Raw genomic sequence first — 17,173 nt, forward strand, 5'->3', positions numbered from 1 at the left:
AGGCTTTCAAAACCCAGACTTGGTATCACCAAGCTATGACTATTTGATTTCTGTGTGTGAGTGAGTGTCTCCTACTGTTTTTAACCTTGCTGATGGGCCTTGATCTTTCACCCGGGTGTCTCAATAAAAGAGATATGTGGGCATGATAATGCCATCTTGCTTACCTCTTGATAAATATCTGACTTCAGAGGATTGAATCATTACATAGATCTCCGTAATCAGATATTTGATGGGAGACAATGGTTCCTGTGATGCTGTGTCCATGTGAACGTCAGCTGTGCAGTTCAACTGGCCAGTCTCTTGGATTGTCTCTGTAATGATTCACTCTGCTTCATAAAAATTGGCATAATCTATAAGTTACAGACATGTTCAATTAAAATTAATTTTCAGATCCCTCCTCAAATATGCTTGGTTAAAATTAATTTTCAGATCCTCCATTTCTAGGTATCGCTTCCGGTTGTACCTGATTTATAAGGTGGATAAGCTCAATCATTCATCATAGGCAGTACCTCGGAATCGAGGAAGACTTGCTTCCACTCTTAAAATGAGTCCTTAGGTGGCTGAACAGTCCAATACGAGAGCCACAGTCTCTGTCACAGGTGGGACAGACAGTCGTTGAGGGAAAGGGTGGGTGGGGAGTCTGGTTTGCCGCACACTCCTTCCGCTGCCTGCGCTTGTTTTCTGCATGCTCTCGGCGACCTCCTGGATGCACTTCCTCCATTTTGGGTGGTCTTTGGCCAGGGACTCCCAGGTGTCAGTGGGTTGTTGCACTTTATCAGGGAGGCTTTGAGGGTGTCCTTGTAACATTTCCTCCATCACCGTTGGCTCGCTTGCCGTGAAGGAGTTCCGAGTAGAGCGCTTGCTTTGGGAGTCTCAATAACCCTATCCCTGTGGGTTACTGTGGGTTAAAGTTGCTTTCTCTTTCAGCATTTTCTCTGTTTTATTAATTCAATTTTTTTTCGCAGGAAATAATGTCATCATCTAATAATTCTTGGTCCTCATCTCAGGATGACAATGAAAATTTTAAGCTTCTCAGAAAGTCGAAAGAATCACCATTCATTCCAATAGGTACGTCTATCTGAGTCATGAAACAGGTAATATAGTACACGCCCTGTAAAGCCTGACAGTACCTACAGTGTACCCTGTACATGTACAGTACACAGGGTAAAGGAACGATTCACTCCTGTCTGGTACTGTACGCCCCGTGTGTGTCTCAGTGTCCCCTGTACATGTACAGTACACAGGGTAAAGGAACGATTCACTCCCGTCTGGTACTGTACACCCCGTGTGTGTCTCAGTGTCTCCTGTACATGTACAGTACACAGAATAAAGGAACGATTCACTCCCGTCTGGTACTGTACACCCTGTGTGTGTCTCAGTGTCTCCTGTACATGTACAGTACACAGGGTAAAGGAATGATTCACTCCCGTCTGGTACTGTACACCCCGTGTGTGTCTCAGTGTCCCCTGTACATGTACAGTACACAGCGAGTAAAGGAACGATTCACTCCCGTCTGGTACTGTACACCCCGTGTGTGTCTCAGTGTCTCCTGTACATGTACAGTACACAGAATAAAGGAACGATTCACTCCCGTCTGGTACTGTACACCCCGTGTGTGTCTCAGTGTCTCCTGTACATGTTCAGTACACAGGGTAAAGGAACGATTCACTCCTGTCTGGTACTGTACACCCTGTGTGTGTCTCAGTGTCCTCTGTACATGCACAGTACACAGGGTAAAGGGAAACGATTCACTCCCGTCTGGTACTGTACACTCCGTGTGTATCTCAGTGTCCCCTGTACATGTACAGTACACAGGGTAAAGGGGAACGATTCACTCCTGTCTGGTACTGTACACCCCGTGTGTGTCTCAGTGTCCCCTGTACATGTACAGTACACAGGGTAAAGGAACGATTCACTCCCGTCTGGTACTGTACACCCCGTGTGTGTCTCAGTGTCTCCTGTACATGTACAGTACACAGGGTAAAGGAATGATTCACTCCGTCTGGTACTGTACACCCCGTGTGTGTCTCAGTGTCTCCTGTACATGTACAGTACACAGGGTAAAGGGGAACGATTCACTCCCGTCTGGTACTGTACATCCCGTGTGTGTCTCAGTGTCCCCTGTACATGTACAGTACACAGGGTAAAGGGGAACGATTCACTCCGTCTGGTACTGTACACCCTGTGTGTGTCTCAGTGTCTCCTGTACATGTACAGTACACAGGGTAAAGGAACGATTCACTCCGTCTGGTACTGTACACCCCGTGTGTGTCTCAGTGTCTCCTGTACATGTACAGTACACAGGGTAAAGGGTAACGATTCACTCCCGTCTGGTACTGTATGGCCTGTACAATAGCGTGGATACAGAGAGAATGTTTCCACTTGTGGGGAAGAGCATAACTAGAGGCCATCAATATAAGATAGTCCCCAAGAAATCCAGTGGGGAATTCAGAAGAAACTTCTTTACCCAGACAGTGGTGAGAATGTGGAACTCGCTACCACAGGGAGTGGTTGAGGCGAATAGTATCGATGCATTTAAGGGGAGGCCGGACAAGTATATGAGGGAGAAGGGAATCGAGGGTTATGCTGATAGATTTAGATGAGGAAAGACAGGAGGAGGCTCGAGTGGAGCATAAACGCCGCATGGACTGGTTGGGCCGAATGGCCTGTTTCTGTGCCGTATATCCGATGTAATGAACCCTTCATGATTTTGAACACCTCTATCAAATCTCCTGTTCGCCTTCTCTGCTCTAAGGAGAGCAACCCCAACTTCTCCAGTCTATCCACGTAACTGAAGTCCCTCATCCCTGGGAAAATTCGAGTAAATCTCTTCTGTACCCTCCTGCAAAGCGTTCACAGTACTCCAGCTGGGGCCGGACTTGTGTTTTATATCGGTTTAGCATAACCACCTGGCTTTTGTACCCTGTGCCATTCGGCCCATTGTGTCTGTGATTGCCGGTTGGGCAGACCTGGCGGATGTGAAATCAGAGACAGGAATGGCAGCAATATATACTTGTATCATGTCTCTCACATGACAAGTGTTCAAAGGCACTTTGCAAGAGCAAGAAGTCTGAAAAAAATTAGGAGAGGTGACAGGGAACTAGTCAACGAGGTTTCGAGAAGGCTCTTGAAGGTGTGAGAGCGGAGAATTCCACAGGGGCTCAAGGCTCTTCCACTGAATGTTGCAGAGGGAGGGGCACACACAGTACAGCAGATTGTAAGAGCTGGGATGTATAGCTGGAGAAGATTGCAGTGGTATTGTAGATTTGAAAAGGATAAAGATTTAGAATGTGGTGTTCTTTTCAGCTCTACCTCACCACCAGCTCTCTTGACCCCTCCACGGTCTCTAAGTTGTCACGTTGCTTGTTCGACATCCAGTTCTGGATGAACAGAAATTTCCTCCAACGAAATATTGGGAAAACCGAAGCCATTGTTTTCGGTCCCCGCCACAAGTTCCGTTCCCCAGCCACCGACTCCATCCCTCTCTCTAGCAACTGCTTGAGGCTGAACAGGACTGTTTGCAACCTTGGTGTCGTATTTGATCCTGAAATGAGCTTCCGACCACATATCCATCCCAGCACTAAGGCTGCCTATTTCGACCACCGTAACATTGCCCGTCTCCGCCCCTGCCTCAGCTCATCCGCTGCTGAAACCCTCATCCATGCCTTTGTTACCTCGAGACCTGACTATTCCAACGCACTCCTGACCAACCTCCCATCTTCCATCCTCCATAAAATTGAGGTGATCCAAAACTCTGCTGCCTGTGCCCTAACTCGCACCCAGTCCCGCTCACCCATCACCCACTGTGCTCACTGTCCCGTGTCCTAACTCACACCAAGTCCCACTCACCCATCACCCCTTGTGCTCACTGCCCCGTGTCCTAACTCACTCCAAGTCCCACTCACCCATCACCCACTGTGCTCACTGTCCCGTGTCCTAACTCGCACCCAGTCCCGCTCACCCATCACCCACTGTGCTCACTGCCCTGTGCCCTAACTCGCACCCAGTCCCGCTCACCCATCACCCACTGTGCTCACTGTCCCGTGTCCTAACTCGCACCCAGTCCCGCTCACCCATCACCCACTGTGCCCCGTGTCATAACTCGCATCAAGTCCCGCTCACCCATCACCCACTGTGCGCACTGCCCCGTGTCCTAACTCGCATCAAGTCCCGCTCACCCATCACCCCTGTGCTCACTGTCCCGTGTCCTAACTCACACCAAGTCCCACTCACCCATCACCCCTTGTGCTCACTGCCCCGTGTCCTAACTCACACCAAGTCCCACTCACCCATCACCCACTGTGCTCACTGTCCCGTGTCCTAACTCGCACCCAGTCCCGCTCACCCATCACCCACTGTGCTCACTGTCCCGTGTCCTAACTCGCACCCAGTCCCGCTCACCCATCACCCACTGTGCTCACTGTCCCGTGTCCTAACTCGCACCGAGTCCCGCTCACCCATCACCCCCTGTGCTCACTGCCCCGTGTCCTAACTCACCCAGTCCCGCTCACCCATCACCCCCTGTGCTCACTGTCCCGTGTCCTAACTCACACCCAGTCCCACTCACCCATCACCCGCTGTGCTCACTGTCCTAACTAACACCCAGTCCCACTCACCCATCACCCCCTGTGCCCCGTGTCCTAACTCACACCCAGTCCCACTCACCCATCACCCCCTGTGCCCCGTGTCCTAACTCACACCCAGTCCCACTCACCCATCACCCGCTGTGCTCACTGTCCTAACTCACACCCAGTCCCACTCACCCATCACCCCCTGTGCCCCGTGTCCTAACTTGCACCGAGTCCCGCTCACCCTTCACCCCCTGTGCTCACTGTCCCGTGTCCTAACTCACACCGAGTCCCGCTCACCCATCACCCCCTGTGCTCACTGTCCCGTGTCCTAACTCACATCCAGTCCCGCTCACCCATCACCCACTGTGCTCACTGCCCTGTGCCCTAACTCGCACCCAGTCCCGCTCACCCATCACCCACTGTGCTCACTGCCCCGTGTCCTAACTTGCACCGAGTCCCACTCACCCATCACCCCCTGTGCTCACTGTCCCGTGTCCTAACTCACACCCAGTCCCGCTCACCCATCACCCCCTGTGCTCACTGCCCCGTGTCCTAACTCACACCCAGTCCCGCTCACCCATCACCCCCTGTGCTCACTGTCCCGTGTCCTAACTCACACCCAGTCCCGCTCACCCATCACCTCCTGTGCTCACTGCCCCGTGTCCTAACTCACACCGAGTCCCGATCACCCATCACCCCCTGTGCTCACTGTCCCGTGTCCTAACTCGCACCCAGTCCCGCTCGCCCATCACCCACTGTGCTCACTGTCCCGTGTCCTAACTCGCACCCAGTCCCGCTCACCCATCACCCACTGTGCCCCGTGTCCTAACTCACACCCAGTCCCACTCACCCATCACCCCCTGTGCCCCGTGTCCTAACTCACACCCAGTCCCACTCACCCATCACCCCCTGTGCCCCGTGTCCTAACTCACACCGAGTCCCGCTCACCCATCACTCACTGTGCTCACTGCCCCGTGTCCTAACTAGCACCCAGTCCCGCTCACCCATCACCCCCTGTGCTCACTGCCCCGTGTCCTAACTCACACCCAGTCCCGCTCACCCATCACCCCCTGTGCTCACTGCCCCGTGTCCTAACTCACACCCAGTCCCGCTCACCCATCACCCCCTGTGCTCACTGCCCCGTGTCCTAACTCACACCCAGTCCCGCTCACCCATCACCCCCTGTGCTCACTGTCCCGTGTCCTAACTCGCACCCAGTCCCGCTCACCCATCACCCCCTGTGCTCACTGTCCCGTGTCCTAACTCGCACCCAGTCCCGCTCACCCATCACCCGCTGTGCTCACTGCCTGTGGTCGTGTAAGGCGCTATATAAATGCAAGTCTGTCTTTCTTTCTTTCTTCCTTCCATGGTGGTGTTGTGGAGGGAACCCCAGGATATTGACTGTGATGAAGGACTGGCAATGCAGGTCTATGTCAAGAGGGTGTGGTGCTTGGGAGGGAACTTGGAGGTGATGGTGTTTCCATGATATCGCTGCACTTGCCCTTCTTGGTGGGCTGGGAGGAGCTGTCGAAATAAGCAGCCAGGTTTCAGCCCAGGGTTGCATGTGATTTACGTTAGAACATAATAAATAGGAGCAGGAGTAGGCCATACGGCACCTCGAGCCTGCTCCGCCATTTAATATCATGGATGATCTGATCTTGGGCCCCGCTCCACTTCCCTACCCGCTCCCCATAACCCTTTATTCCCTTATCGTTCAAAAATCTGTCTATCTCTGTCTTAAATATATTCAATGACCCAGCCTCCACACCTCTCTGGGGCAGAGAATTCCATAGATTTACAACCCTCTGAGAGAAGAAATTTCTCCTCATCTCAGTTTTAAAAGGGTGGCCCCTTATTCTGAGACTATGTCCCCTAATTTTAGTTTCCCGTAGGAGTGGAAATATCCTCTCTGCATCCACCTTGTCGAGCCCCCTCATTATCTTATTTGTTTCAATAAGATCACCTCTCATTCTTCTGTACTCTAATGTGTATCGGCCCAACCTACTCAACCTATCCTCATAAGACAATCCCCTCATCTCCGGAATAAACCTAGTCAACCTTCTCTGAACAGCCTCCAATGCAAGTATATCCTTCCTTAAATACGGAGACCAAAACTGTGCGCAGTACTCCAGGTGTGGCCTCACCGATACCCTGTACAGTTGTAGCCGGACTTCTCTGCTTTTATACTCTATCTCCCTTGTAATAAAGGCCAACATTCCATTTGCCTTCCTGATCACTTGCTGTACCTACATACTAACTTTGTGAGTTTCATGCATAAGGACCCCCAGGTCCCTCTGTACTGCAGCACTTTGCAATTTTTCTCCATTTAAATTATAATTTGCGTTTCAATTATTTCTGCCAAAGTGAATAACCTCACATTTTCCCACATTATACTCCATCTGCCAAATTTTTGCCCACTCACTTAGTCGATCTATATCCCTTTGCAGATATCTTGTGTCCGGCTCACAATTTGCTTTCCCATCCATCTTTGTATCATCAGCAAACTTGGCTACATTGCACTCGTTCCCTTCATCCAAGTCATTAATATAGATTGGGGGGGGGGGCAACAATTGGGAGGGAGGGGACAATCGGGATTGGTTGGCGCAGCAGATCATGGGGCAGAGTGTTCTGGATCACGGGTTTGTAGGATGGGGGAGGGGGAACGGGACCGTGGCAGATCGCGGCAGTGAGGTGAGGCCGTAATCGGCAGAAGGTTTATGTGGGGGGCCAGGGGTGGGGGGAGCAATCCTGTTCCTACTGGCTCACAAGCACTGCTATAAAAAGCACTTACCTGCTGGAGCCGACGGTTCCTGTCTCCGTTTTGCTGTCGGGTTTCCCGAGGCCTGGGCAACCCGGTCGCAGCCTTTAAATTTCAATCAGGCTCCAAACTGCACTGTGGAAACCTGATTTAAATATGATGATGATGGTGTCCCGGCTCTCCAAGACAGGACACAAATACGGCATGCAACACTGGCGCCGTAAAAATGGTGGCAGGCGGCATGCAGCAGGTTGTTTTGTTCATTCTTAACCTCTCACACCCGTCGTGGGGAGATTAAATCAACCCCAGTGTGTGCGTGTCTGTGTGTGTGTGAGTCTGTGTGTGTGTGTATGTGTGTGTGAGTGTGTGTGAGTGTATGTGAGTGTGTGTGTGTGTGAGTGCGTGTGTGTGTGTGTGTGTGAGAGTGTCTGTGCGTGAGTCGGTGTGAGTGTGTGTGTGAGGTAGTGTGTGTGTGTGTGAGTGTGTATGTGAGTGGGTGTGTGTGTGAGTGGGTGTGTGTATGTGAGTGGGTGAGTGTGTGTGTGTGTGTGAGTGTGTCTGTGCGTGTGAGTCGGTGTGTGTGAGAGTCTGTGTGTGTGAGTCTGTGTGTGTGTGTGAGTGTGTATGTGAGTGGGTGAGTGTGTGTGTGTGTGTGTGTGTGAGAGTGTGTCTGTGTGTGTGTGTGTGCGTGTGAGTCTGTGTGTGTGAGTCTGTGTGTGTGTGAGTGTGTATGTGAGTGTGTGTGTGAGTCTGTGTGTGAGTGTGTGTGTGTGTGAGAGTGTGAGTGTGTCTGTGCGTGAGTCGGTGTGAGTGTGTGTGTGTGAGTGTGAGTCTGTGTGTGTGTGTGTGTGTCTGTTTGTGTGTGAGTGTGTGTGTGTGAATGTGTGTGTATGTGTGAGTGTGTGTGAATGTGTGAGTGTATGTGTGAGTATGTGTGAGTGTGTGAGTGAGTGTGTGAGTATGTGAGTGTGTGTGTGAGTGTGAGTGTGTGTAGGAGGGGGTGTGTGTAGGAGGGGGTGTGTGCATGGGGGTGGGGGGCGGGGAGTGTGTGTCCGGGGGCGGGGGTGGGGAGTATGTGAGGGAGGGGGAGAGTGTGTGTGGGTGTGAGAGGGAGTGTATGTGGGGGGGAGAGAGTGTATGTGGCGGTGTGTATGTGGAGGGGCGTGTATGTGTATGTGGGGGGGGGGGGGGGGGAGTGTGTGTGTATGTGGGGGAGTGGTACATGGGGGGAGTGTGTGTGTGGGCGGGGAGAGTGTATGTGTGGGGGGCAGTGTGTGTGGGGGGGGAAGTGTATGTGTGGGGGGGAGTGTATGTGTAGGGGGGGAGTGTGTGTCGGGGGGTGTGTATGTGTGGGGGGGGAGTGTATGTGTGGGGGGAGGAGTGTATATGTGGGGGGAGTGTATGTGAGGGGGGGGAGTGTGTGTGGGGGGGGGGGGAGTGTATATGTGGCGGGGAGGAGTGTATGTGTGGGGGGGAGGAGTGTATGTGTGTGGGGGGGGGGGGAGTGTGTGTGGGGGGGAGTGTCTGTGGGGGGGGGAAGTGTCTGTGGGTGGGGAGTGTATGTGGAGGGGGGGGGGGGAGTGTGTGTGTGTGGGGTGGTGGTGGAGTGTGTGTTTGTGTGTGTGTCGGGGGGGAGTGTGTGTGTGGGGGAGGGGAGTGAGTGTGTGTGTGGGGTGGGGGGAGTGAGTGTGTGTGGGGGGTGGGAGTGTGTATGTGTGGGGGGGGTGTATGTGGGGGGAATGTGTGTGTTGGGGTGTACGTGGGGGCAATGTGTGTATTGAGGTATACGTGGGGTGAGTGTGTGGGGGGGGGGTACGTGGGGGGGATTGTGTGTGTGTGTGTGTGTGTGTGTGTGTGAGGGGGGGGGGGGGGGGGTGTGATGAGATTGCTCCATTGCTTGTATACAGACCTGTTGATGTGAGTGTTTGATTTGAGCCAGGTATGGCGGGATGTCTCGCTATCGTGGCGCTGGGCATACACAAACTGCACAAAACAGACCAGAAGATGTCGGTGCATCTCATCCACATGAGGGTGGCTGCTCAGGGCTTTCTGGTGGGAGCCATGACAATGGGTAAGAGACTAGTACTCGTGAAAGCGATCCCCGGGCTGCCACAGAATTTCCCTCGCCGCTGCTGCAAGGGGAATGTTTTTGCAATTCCGTCAATATTGCAGGAGTGAGACATTTCCGAGATTGTTTTTCTTTCAAACATTCTTTGGTTTATTTTTTTCAAACACAGGAAGAGTCCCATGGGGAAATAGTGGGTTGTGTGCTGGGCTTTCCCTGCGTCCGGCCGGCCGGCGGGGAGAGCGGGATCACATCCAGCGCGCCAGCGGAGCAGCGCGAGAGGCCCCTTGTCGCCTGAAGTCGTGACCGTCGCTGGGCCCCTCTGTGTGGGCTGTCGGTGCGGGCAAGGCCAGCACACACACTGCCATCCTCCACTTCACACTCACAACTATTCAATTGTGCTTCATCTTTCTGCCCTTCCTCGCATCTTGTTTCTTTTACTGCGCGATGTCAAGCCAAGGACCGCAGCTGGTCTTCAAGCAGATTGTCAGCTCGGTGTGAACAGCCTGGGGTCTGACTTCATTGACCTGGGGCGAGGTGGGGTGGCGAGGAGAGACGTTCAACTTTTGCCCAGCAGTTTGGATGAAGCCTGTGATGGAGCCAGGAGGGGGTGGGGTTACGGGGTCTGCGGAGGGGGGATGGGGGCGGTATTAGGTATTGGCGGATCTGATTGTACGGGGTGTGGGGGGGTTGGGGTACTGTGTATGGGGGGATCTGATTGTACGGGGTGTGGGGGGGTTGGGGTACTGTGTATGGGGGGATCTGATTGTACGGGGTGTGGGGGGGTTGGGGTACTGTGTATGGGGGGATCTGATTGTACGGGGTCTGGGGGGGTTGGGGGTACTGTGTATGGGGGGATCTGATTGTACGGGGTGTGGGGGGGTTGGGGTACTGTGTATGGGGGGATCTGATTGTACGGGGTCTGGGGGGGTTGGGGGTACTGTGTATGGGGGGATCTGATTGTACGGGGTGTGGGGGGGTTGGGGTACTGGGTATGGGGGGATCTGATTGTACGGGGTGTGGGGGGGTTGGGGTACTGTGTATGGGGGGATCTGATTGTACGGGGTCTGGGGGGGTTGGGGGTACTGTGTATGGGGGGATCTGATTGTACGGGGTGTGGGGGGGTTGGGGTACTGGGTATGGGGGGATCTGATTGTACGGGGTGTGGGGGGGTTGGGGTACTGGGTATGGGGGGATCTGATTGTACGGGGTGTGGGGGGGTTGGGGGTACTGTGTATGGGGGGATCTGATTGTACAGGGTGTGGGGGGTACTGGGTATGGAGGGATCTGATTGTACGGGGTGTGGGGGGCGTATTGGGTATGGGGGGATCTGATTGTACGGGGTCTGGGGGGGTTGGGGTACTGGGTATGGGGGAATCCGATTGTACGGGGTCTGGGGGGTACTGTGTATGGGGGAATCCGATTGTACGGGGTCTGGGGGGGTTGGGGGTACTGGGTATGGGAGGAATCCGATTGTACGGGGTGTGGGGGGCGTATTGGGTATGGGGCAATCCAATTGTACGGGGTCTGGGGGGGTACTGTGTATGGGGGAATCCGATTGTACGGGGTGTGGGGGGGTACTGTGTATGGGGGAATCCGATTGTACGGGGTGTGGGGGGGTACTGTGTATGGGGGAATCCGATTGTACGGGGTGTGGGGGGGTACTGTGTATGGGGGAATCCGATTGTACGGGGTGTGGGGGGGTACTGTGTATGGGGGAATCCGATTGTACGGTGTCTGGGGGGGTACTGGGTATGGGGGAATCCGATTGTACGGGGTGTGGGGGGGGTACTGTGTATGGGGGAATCTGATTGTACGGTGTCTGGGGGGGGTACTGGGTATGGGGGAATCCGATTGTACGGGGTGTGGGGGGGTACTGTGTATGGGGGAATCCGATTGTACGGGGTCAGGGAGGCGTATTGGGTATGGGGGGATCTGATTGTACGGTGTCTGGGGGGGTTGGGGTACTGGGTATGGGGGAATCCGATTGTACGGGGTGTGGGGGGGTACTGGGTATGGGGGTATCTGATTGTACGGTGTCTGGGGGGGTTGGGGTACTGGGAATGGGGGAATCCGATTGTACGGGGTGTGGGGGGGTACTGTGTATGGGGGAATCCGATTGTATGGGGGTTGGGGGTACTGGGTATGGGGGGATCCGATTGTACGGGGGTTGGGGATACTGGGTATGGGGGAATCCGATTGTACGGGGTCTGGGGGGGGTACTGTGTATGGGGGAATCCGATTGTACGGGGTCTGTGGGGGGGGTTGAGGGTACTGGGTGTGGGGGAATCCGATTGTACGGGGTCTGGGGGGGGTTGAGGGTATTGGGTATGGGGGAATCCGATTGTACGGGGTCTGGGGGGGTTGGGGATACTAGGTATGGGGGGATCCGATTGTACGGGGTCTGGGGGGCGTATTGGGTATGGGGGAATCCGATTGTACGGGGTCTGGGGGGGCTGAGGGTACTGGGTATGGGGGAATCCGATTGTACGGGGTCTGGGGGGGTTGGGGATACTAGGTATGGGGGGATCCGATTGTACGGGGTCTGGGGGGGTTGGGGATACTAGGTATGGGGGGATCCGATTGTACGGGGTCTGGGGGGCGTATTGGGTATGGGGGAATCCGATTGTACGGGGTCTGGGGGGGCTGAGGGTACTGGGTATGGGGGAATCCGATTGTACGGGGTCTGGAGGGGTTGGGGGTACTAGGTATGGGGGGATCCGATTGTACGGGGTCTGGGGGGCGTATTGGGTATGGGGGAATCCGATTGTACGGGGTCTGGGGGGGCTGAGGGTACTGGGTATGGGGGAATCCGATTGTACGGGGTCTGGGGGGGTTGAGGGTACTGGGTGTGGGGGAATCCGATTGTACGGGGTCTGGGGGGGTTGGGGATACTAGGTATGGGGGGATCCGATTGTACGGGGTCTGGGGGGGCGTATTGGGTATGGGGGAATCTGATTGTACGGGGTCTGGGGGGGTTGGGGTACTGGGTATGGGGGAATCCGATTGTACGGGGTCTGGAGGGGTTGGGGGTACTAGGTATGGGGGGATCCGATTGTACGGGGTCTGGGGGGGTTGGGGTACTGGGTATGGGGGGATCTGATTGTACGGTGTCTGGAGGGGTTGGGGTACTGGGTATGGGGGGATCTGATTGTACGGGGTGTGGGGGGCGTATTGAGTATGGGGGGATCTGATTGTACGGGGTCTGGGGGGGTTGGGGTACTGGGTATGGGGGGATCTGATTGTACGGGGTCTGGGGGGGTTGAGGGTACTGGGTATGGGGGGATCTGATTGTACGGGGTCTGGAGGGTTTGGGGTACTGGGTATGGGGGGATCTGATTGTACGGGGTGTGGAGGGGTTGGGGTACTGGGTATGGGGGGATCTGATTGTACGGGGTCTGGGGGGGATGGGGTACTGGGTATGGGGGGATCTGATTGTACGGGGTCTGGGGGGGTTGAGGGTACTGGGTATGGGGGGATCTGATTGTACGGGGTCTGGGGGGGTTGGGGTACTGGGTATGGGGGGATCTGATTGTACGGTGTCTGGAGGGTTTGGGGTACTGGGTATGGGGGGATCTGATTGTACGGGGTGTGGGGGGCGTATTGAGTATGGGGGGATCTGATTGTACGGTGTCTGGAGGGTTTGGGGTACTGGGTATGGGGGGATCTGATTGTACGGGGTGTGGAGGGGTTGGGGTACTGGGTATGGGGGGATCTGATTATACGGGGTCTGGGGGGGGGGGGGGAGGGTGGGTACCGGGTATGTGGTGTCGAGGAATGGGGTTCTCGGTGCGTGGGGTCTGGAAGGGGTTGTTGGGCAGAAACGATGGGCATATGGTCTTTGTTGTGTTATTTTGTTCTTTAGTTACTGTTTTTTTCAAAGTTCCCTGAGCCCTTTGTTGCTTCTCGGAGTTGCAGTCCTTGCACATTCCCTCTCCCACCCTGTCTTTCTGCTCTTCCTTTTTGCTTGATACACATAAAGCAGTGTGCGTCACTGAGGATTCGATGGTATCTTGGACATTTTATTCGATAATGACACAGTCAATGTTAGCCAGATGATGATGATGATTTGTGCAGAGCATCACACCCGCCCCACCCTCTGCACACAACGACGCCCCCTCCCCACACCCTCCCCCCCCAACCTACCCCCCACTCTCCCCTCCCCCTCACCCTCCCCACACCCTCCCCACACACCCTCCCCACATCCTCCCCCCGCGACTCTCGCCACACCCTCCCCCCGCGACTCTCGCCACACCCTCCCCCCGCGACTCTCGCCACACCCTCCCCCCGCGACTCTCGCCACACCCTCCCCCCGCGACTCTCGCCACACCCTCCCCCCGCGACTCTCGCCACACCCTCCCCCCGCGACTCTCGCCACACCCTCCCCCCGCGACTCTCGCCACACCCTCCCCCCGCGACTCTCGCCACACCCTCCCCCCGCGACTCTCGCCACACCCTCCCCCCGCGACTCTCGCCACACACCCTCCCCCCGCGACTCTCGCCACACCCTCCCCCCGCGACTCTCGCCACACACCCTCCCCCCGCGACTCTCCCCACACCCTCCCCCCGCGACTCTCGCCACACACCCTCCCCCCGCGACTCTCCCCACACCCTCCCCCCGCGACTCTCGCCACACACCCTCCCGCCGCGACTCTCGCCACACCCTCCCCCCGCGACTCTCGCCACACACCCTCCCCCCGCGACTCTCGCCACACACCCTCCCCCCGCGACTCTCGCCACACACCCTCCCCCCGCGACTCTCCCCACACCCTCCCCCCGCGACTCTCGCCACACCCTCCCCCCGCGACTCTCGCCACACCCTCCCCCCGCGACTCTCGCCACACACCCTCCCCCCGCGACTCTCGCCACACCCCCCGCGACTCTCGCCACACCCTCCCCCCGCGACTCTCGCCACACACCCTCCCCCCGCGACTCTCCCCACACCCTCCCCCCGCGACTCTCGCCACACACCCTCCCCCCGCGACTCTCCCCACACCCTCCCCCCGCGACTCTCGCCACACACCCTCCCCCGCGACTCTCGCCACACCCTCCCCCCGCGACTCTCGCCACACACCCTCCCCCCGCGACTCTCGCCACACCCCCCGCGACTCTCGCCACACCCCCCGCGACTCTCGCCACACCCTCCCCCCGCGACTCTCGCCACACCCTCCCCCCGCGACTCTCGCCACACCCTCCCCCCGCGACTCTCCCCACACCCTCCCCCCGCGACTCTCGCCACACACCCTCCCCCCGCGACTCTCGCCACACCCTCCCCCCGCGACTCTCGCCACACCCTCCCCCCGCGACTCTCGCCACACCCTCCCCCCGCGACTCTCGCCACACCCTCCCCCCGCGACTCTCGCCACACCCTCCCCCCGCGACTCTCGCCACACCCTCCCCCCGCGACCCTCCCCACACCCTCCCCCCGCGACCCTCCCCACACCCTCCCCCCGCGACCCTCCCCACATCCTCCCCCCGCGACCCTCCCCACATCCTCCCCCCGCGACCCTCCCCACATCCTCCCCCCGCGACCCTCCCCACATCCTCCCCCCGCGACCCTCCCCACATCCTCCCCCCGCGACTCTCGCCACATCCTCCCCCCGCGACCCTCGCCACACACCCTCCCCACATCCTCCCCCCGCGACCCTCCCCACATCCTCCCCCCGCGACCCTCCCCACATCCTCCCCCCGCGACCCTCCCCACATCCTCCCCCCGCGACTCTCGCCACATCCTCCCCCCGCGACCCTCGCCACACACCCTCCCCACATCCTCCCCCCGCGACCCTCCCCACACCCTCGCCACCCTCAGCTCAGTGAGCAGTGACTGGGGATGCAGACATGGACTTACACTCTGAGCCAGCAGCTAGTTAAATCCCTAATGTTGAAAAACTAGAGCAGCCCAGTAATGCTGAATTTCCAATCTTTCCTTTCCTAGGTGCCATCTACTCTATGTACAATGATTACATCAGGAATCCTCGGCAAGAATAGCGACCCCCTGCAAAAGTGAGAGTCTTGTTTTTGGACGGGCCTGGGAGCACTTATTTAACTGACCTACACTGGATTTGAGAAACGTGTTACATGCTTCACGTTGAGGCCGGGAGCGGACAGTGCAATTTGTTTTCATTAACCTGACTTGAAGCTGTCAATAAAGCTTTCTTCATGTGCACACACATCATTGACCATGCACACGTTGTTACCAAGGCGACGGACCGAGGTGTTCAGGGTTTGGTGACTCATGCAATGAGCCAGCTGCTTCGGCATGCACAAAACTCACTGTGCCTTGTCTCAGATGATGATGTGGGGAAAGTGCAGTTCGAGAAGCCGCGAAGCGTTGCTGACTGTGCTGAGAATGTTCCCCGTTTTGTTCTGGCTCCAGATCTGCTCACTGCCACACGAGGGCCTCCATCAAACCTCTTCCACTCGCACTCCAGAAGTCCTCTGCCATGGCTGCTTGGAGGTGTGAGCATGGTACTTCCTGCTGATATTCTGCCTGCAGTGTAGTCGACATCTTTACGCTCTGTATGTTTGTGTCACTGTTTGCCGACCGCTGTTTATTTACCTTCTCCAATAGTTTTCTGCCTCTTCTTAAGGTGTGAGTTTGTAACAGTGGCCATTCTTTATGTGTGAGCCCAGAGATTATCCGCACTCTCTGTAACATCGCCCATCTCCGCCCCTGCCTCAGCCAATCTGCTGTTGAAACCCTCTTCCATGTCGTTGTTACCTCGAGACTCAACAATTCCAGGGTTCTCCTGCACAGCCACCCATCTTGCACACTACATAAACTTGAGCTCATCCAAAACTCTGCTGCCCATATCCCAACTCACACCAACACCCGCTCACCTATCACCCCTGTGCTCGCTGACCTACATTGGCCTCTTCTTAAGGTGTGACTTTGCAACAGTGGCCATTCTTTATGTGTGAGCCCAGAGATTATCCGCACTCTCTGTAACATCGCCCAGTGCAAGGAAGGTAGTGCAGGGGTCCCCTGCAGTCATCCCCCTGCAAAACAGATACACCGTTTTGAGTACTGTTCAGAGGGATGACTCATCAGGGGAGGGCAGCAGCAGCCAAGTTCATGGCACCGTGGCTGGCTCTGCTGCACAGGAGGGCAGGAAAAAGAGTGGGAGAGCAATAGTGATTGGAGATTCGATTGTAAGGGGAATAGATAGGCGTTTCTGCGGCCACAACCGAGACTCTAGGATGGTATGTTGCCTCCCTGGTGCAAGGGTCAAGGATGTCTCGGAGCGGGTGCAGGACATTCTGAAAAGGGAGGGTGAACAGCCAGTTGTCGTGGTGCACATTGGTACCAACGACATAGGTAAAAAAAGGGACGAGGTCCTCCGAGACGAATTTAAGGAGCAAGGAGCTAAATTAAAACGTAGGACCTCAAAAGTAGTAATCTCGGGATTGCTACCAGTGCCACGTGCTAGTCAGAGTAGGAATCGCAGGCTAGCGCAGATGAATACGTGGCTTGAGCAGTGGTGCAGCAGGGAGGGATTCAAATTCCTGGGGCATTGGAACCGGTTCTGGGGAAGGTGGGACCAGTACAAACCGGACGGTCTGCACCTTGGCAGGACCAGAACCAATGTCCTAGGGGGAGTGTTTGCTAGTGCTGTTGGGGAGGAGTTAAACTAATATGGCAGGGGGATGGGAACCAATGCAGGGAGACAGAGGGAAACAAAAAGGAGACAAAAGCAAAAGACAGAAAGGAGATGAGTAAAAGTGGAGGGCAGAGAAACCCAAGGCAAAAAACAAAAAGGGCCACTGAATATAAAGGGG

General features: G+C 56.1%; 2 protein-coding genes across 2 annotated transcripts in view; one reads left to right on the forward strand and one right to left on the reverse strand.

Moving 5' to 3' along the window:
* Nucleotides 1-17,173, reverse strand: part of LOC139240867 (natural resistance-associated macrophage protein 2-like) — a 413,050-nt gene that overhangs the window by 14,019 nt on the left and 381,858 nt on the right. The gene's annotated exons all lie outside the window — the stretch shown is intronic.
* Nucleotides 972-15,486, forward strand: LOC139240869 (HIG1 domain family member 1C-like). The gene is made up of 3 exons (XM_070869370.1): nucleotides 972-1,068; nucleotides 9,269-9,400; nucleotides 15,330-15,486. Exons 1-3 carry the CDS (start codon nucleotides 972-974, stop codon nucleotides 15,380-15,382), a joined length of 282 nt encoding a protein of 93 aa, XP_070725471.1. The 3' UTR covers nucleotides 15,383-15,486.

The sequence above is a fragment of the Pristiophorus japonicus genome, chromosome X, assembly GCF_044704955.1.
Source record: "Pristiophorus japonicus isolate sPriJap1 chromosome X, sPriJap1.hap1, whole genome shotgun sequence".
NCBI classification, from domain to species: Eukaryota; Metazoa; Chordata; class Chondrichthyes; family Pristiophoridae; genus Pristiophorus; species Pristiophorus japonicus.

Bases quoted from the DNA above. Each gene is read 5' to 3' on its own strand.
- LOC139240869 (XM_070869370.1), top strand. From the start codon at position 972: ATGTCATCATCTAATAATTCTTGGTCCTCATCTCAGGATGACAATGAA. The intron at 1,069-9,268 runs GTACGTCTATCT...GATTTGAGCCAG, and splicing joins ATCACCATTCATTCCAATAG to GTATGGCGGGATGTCTCGCT. The intron at 9,401-15,329 runs GTAAGAGACTAG...TTCCTTTCCTAG, and splicing joins GGTGGGAGCCATGACAATGG to GTGCCATCTACTCTATGTAC.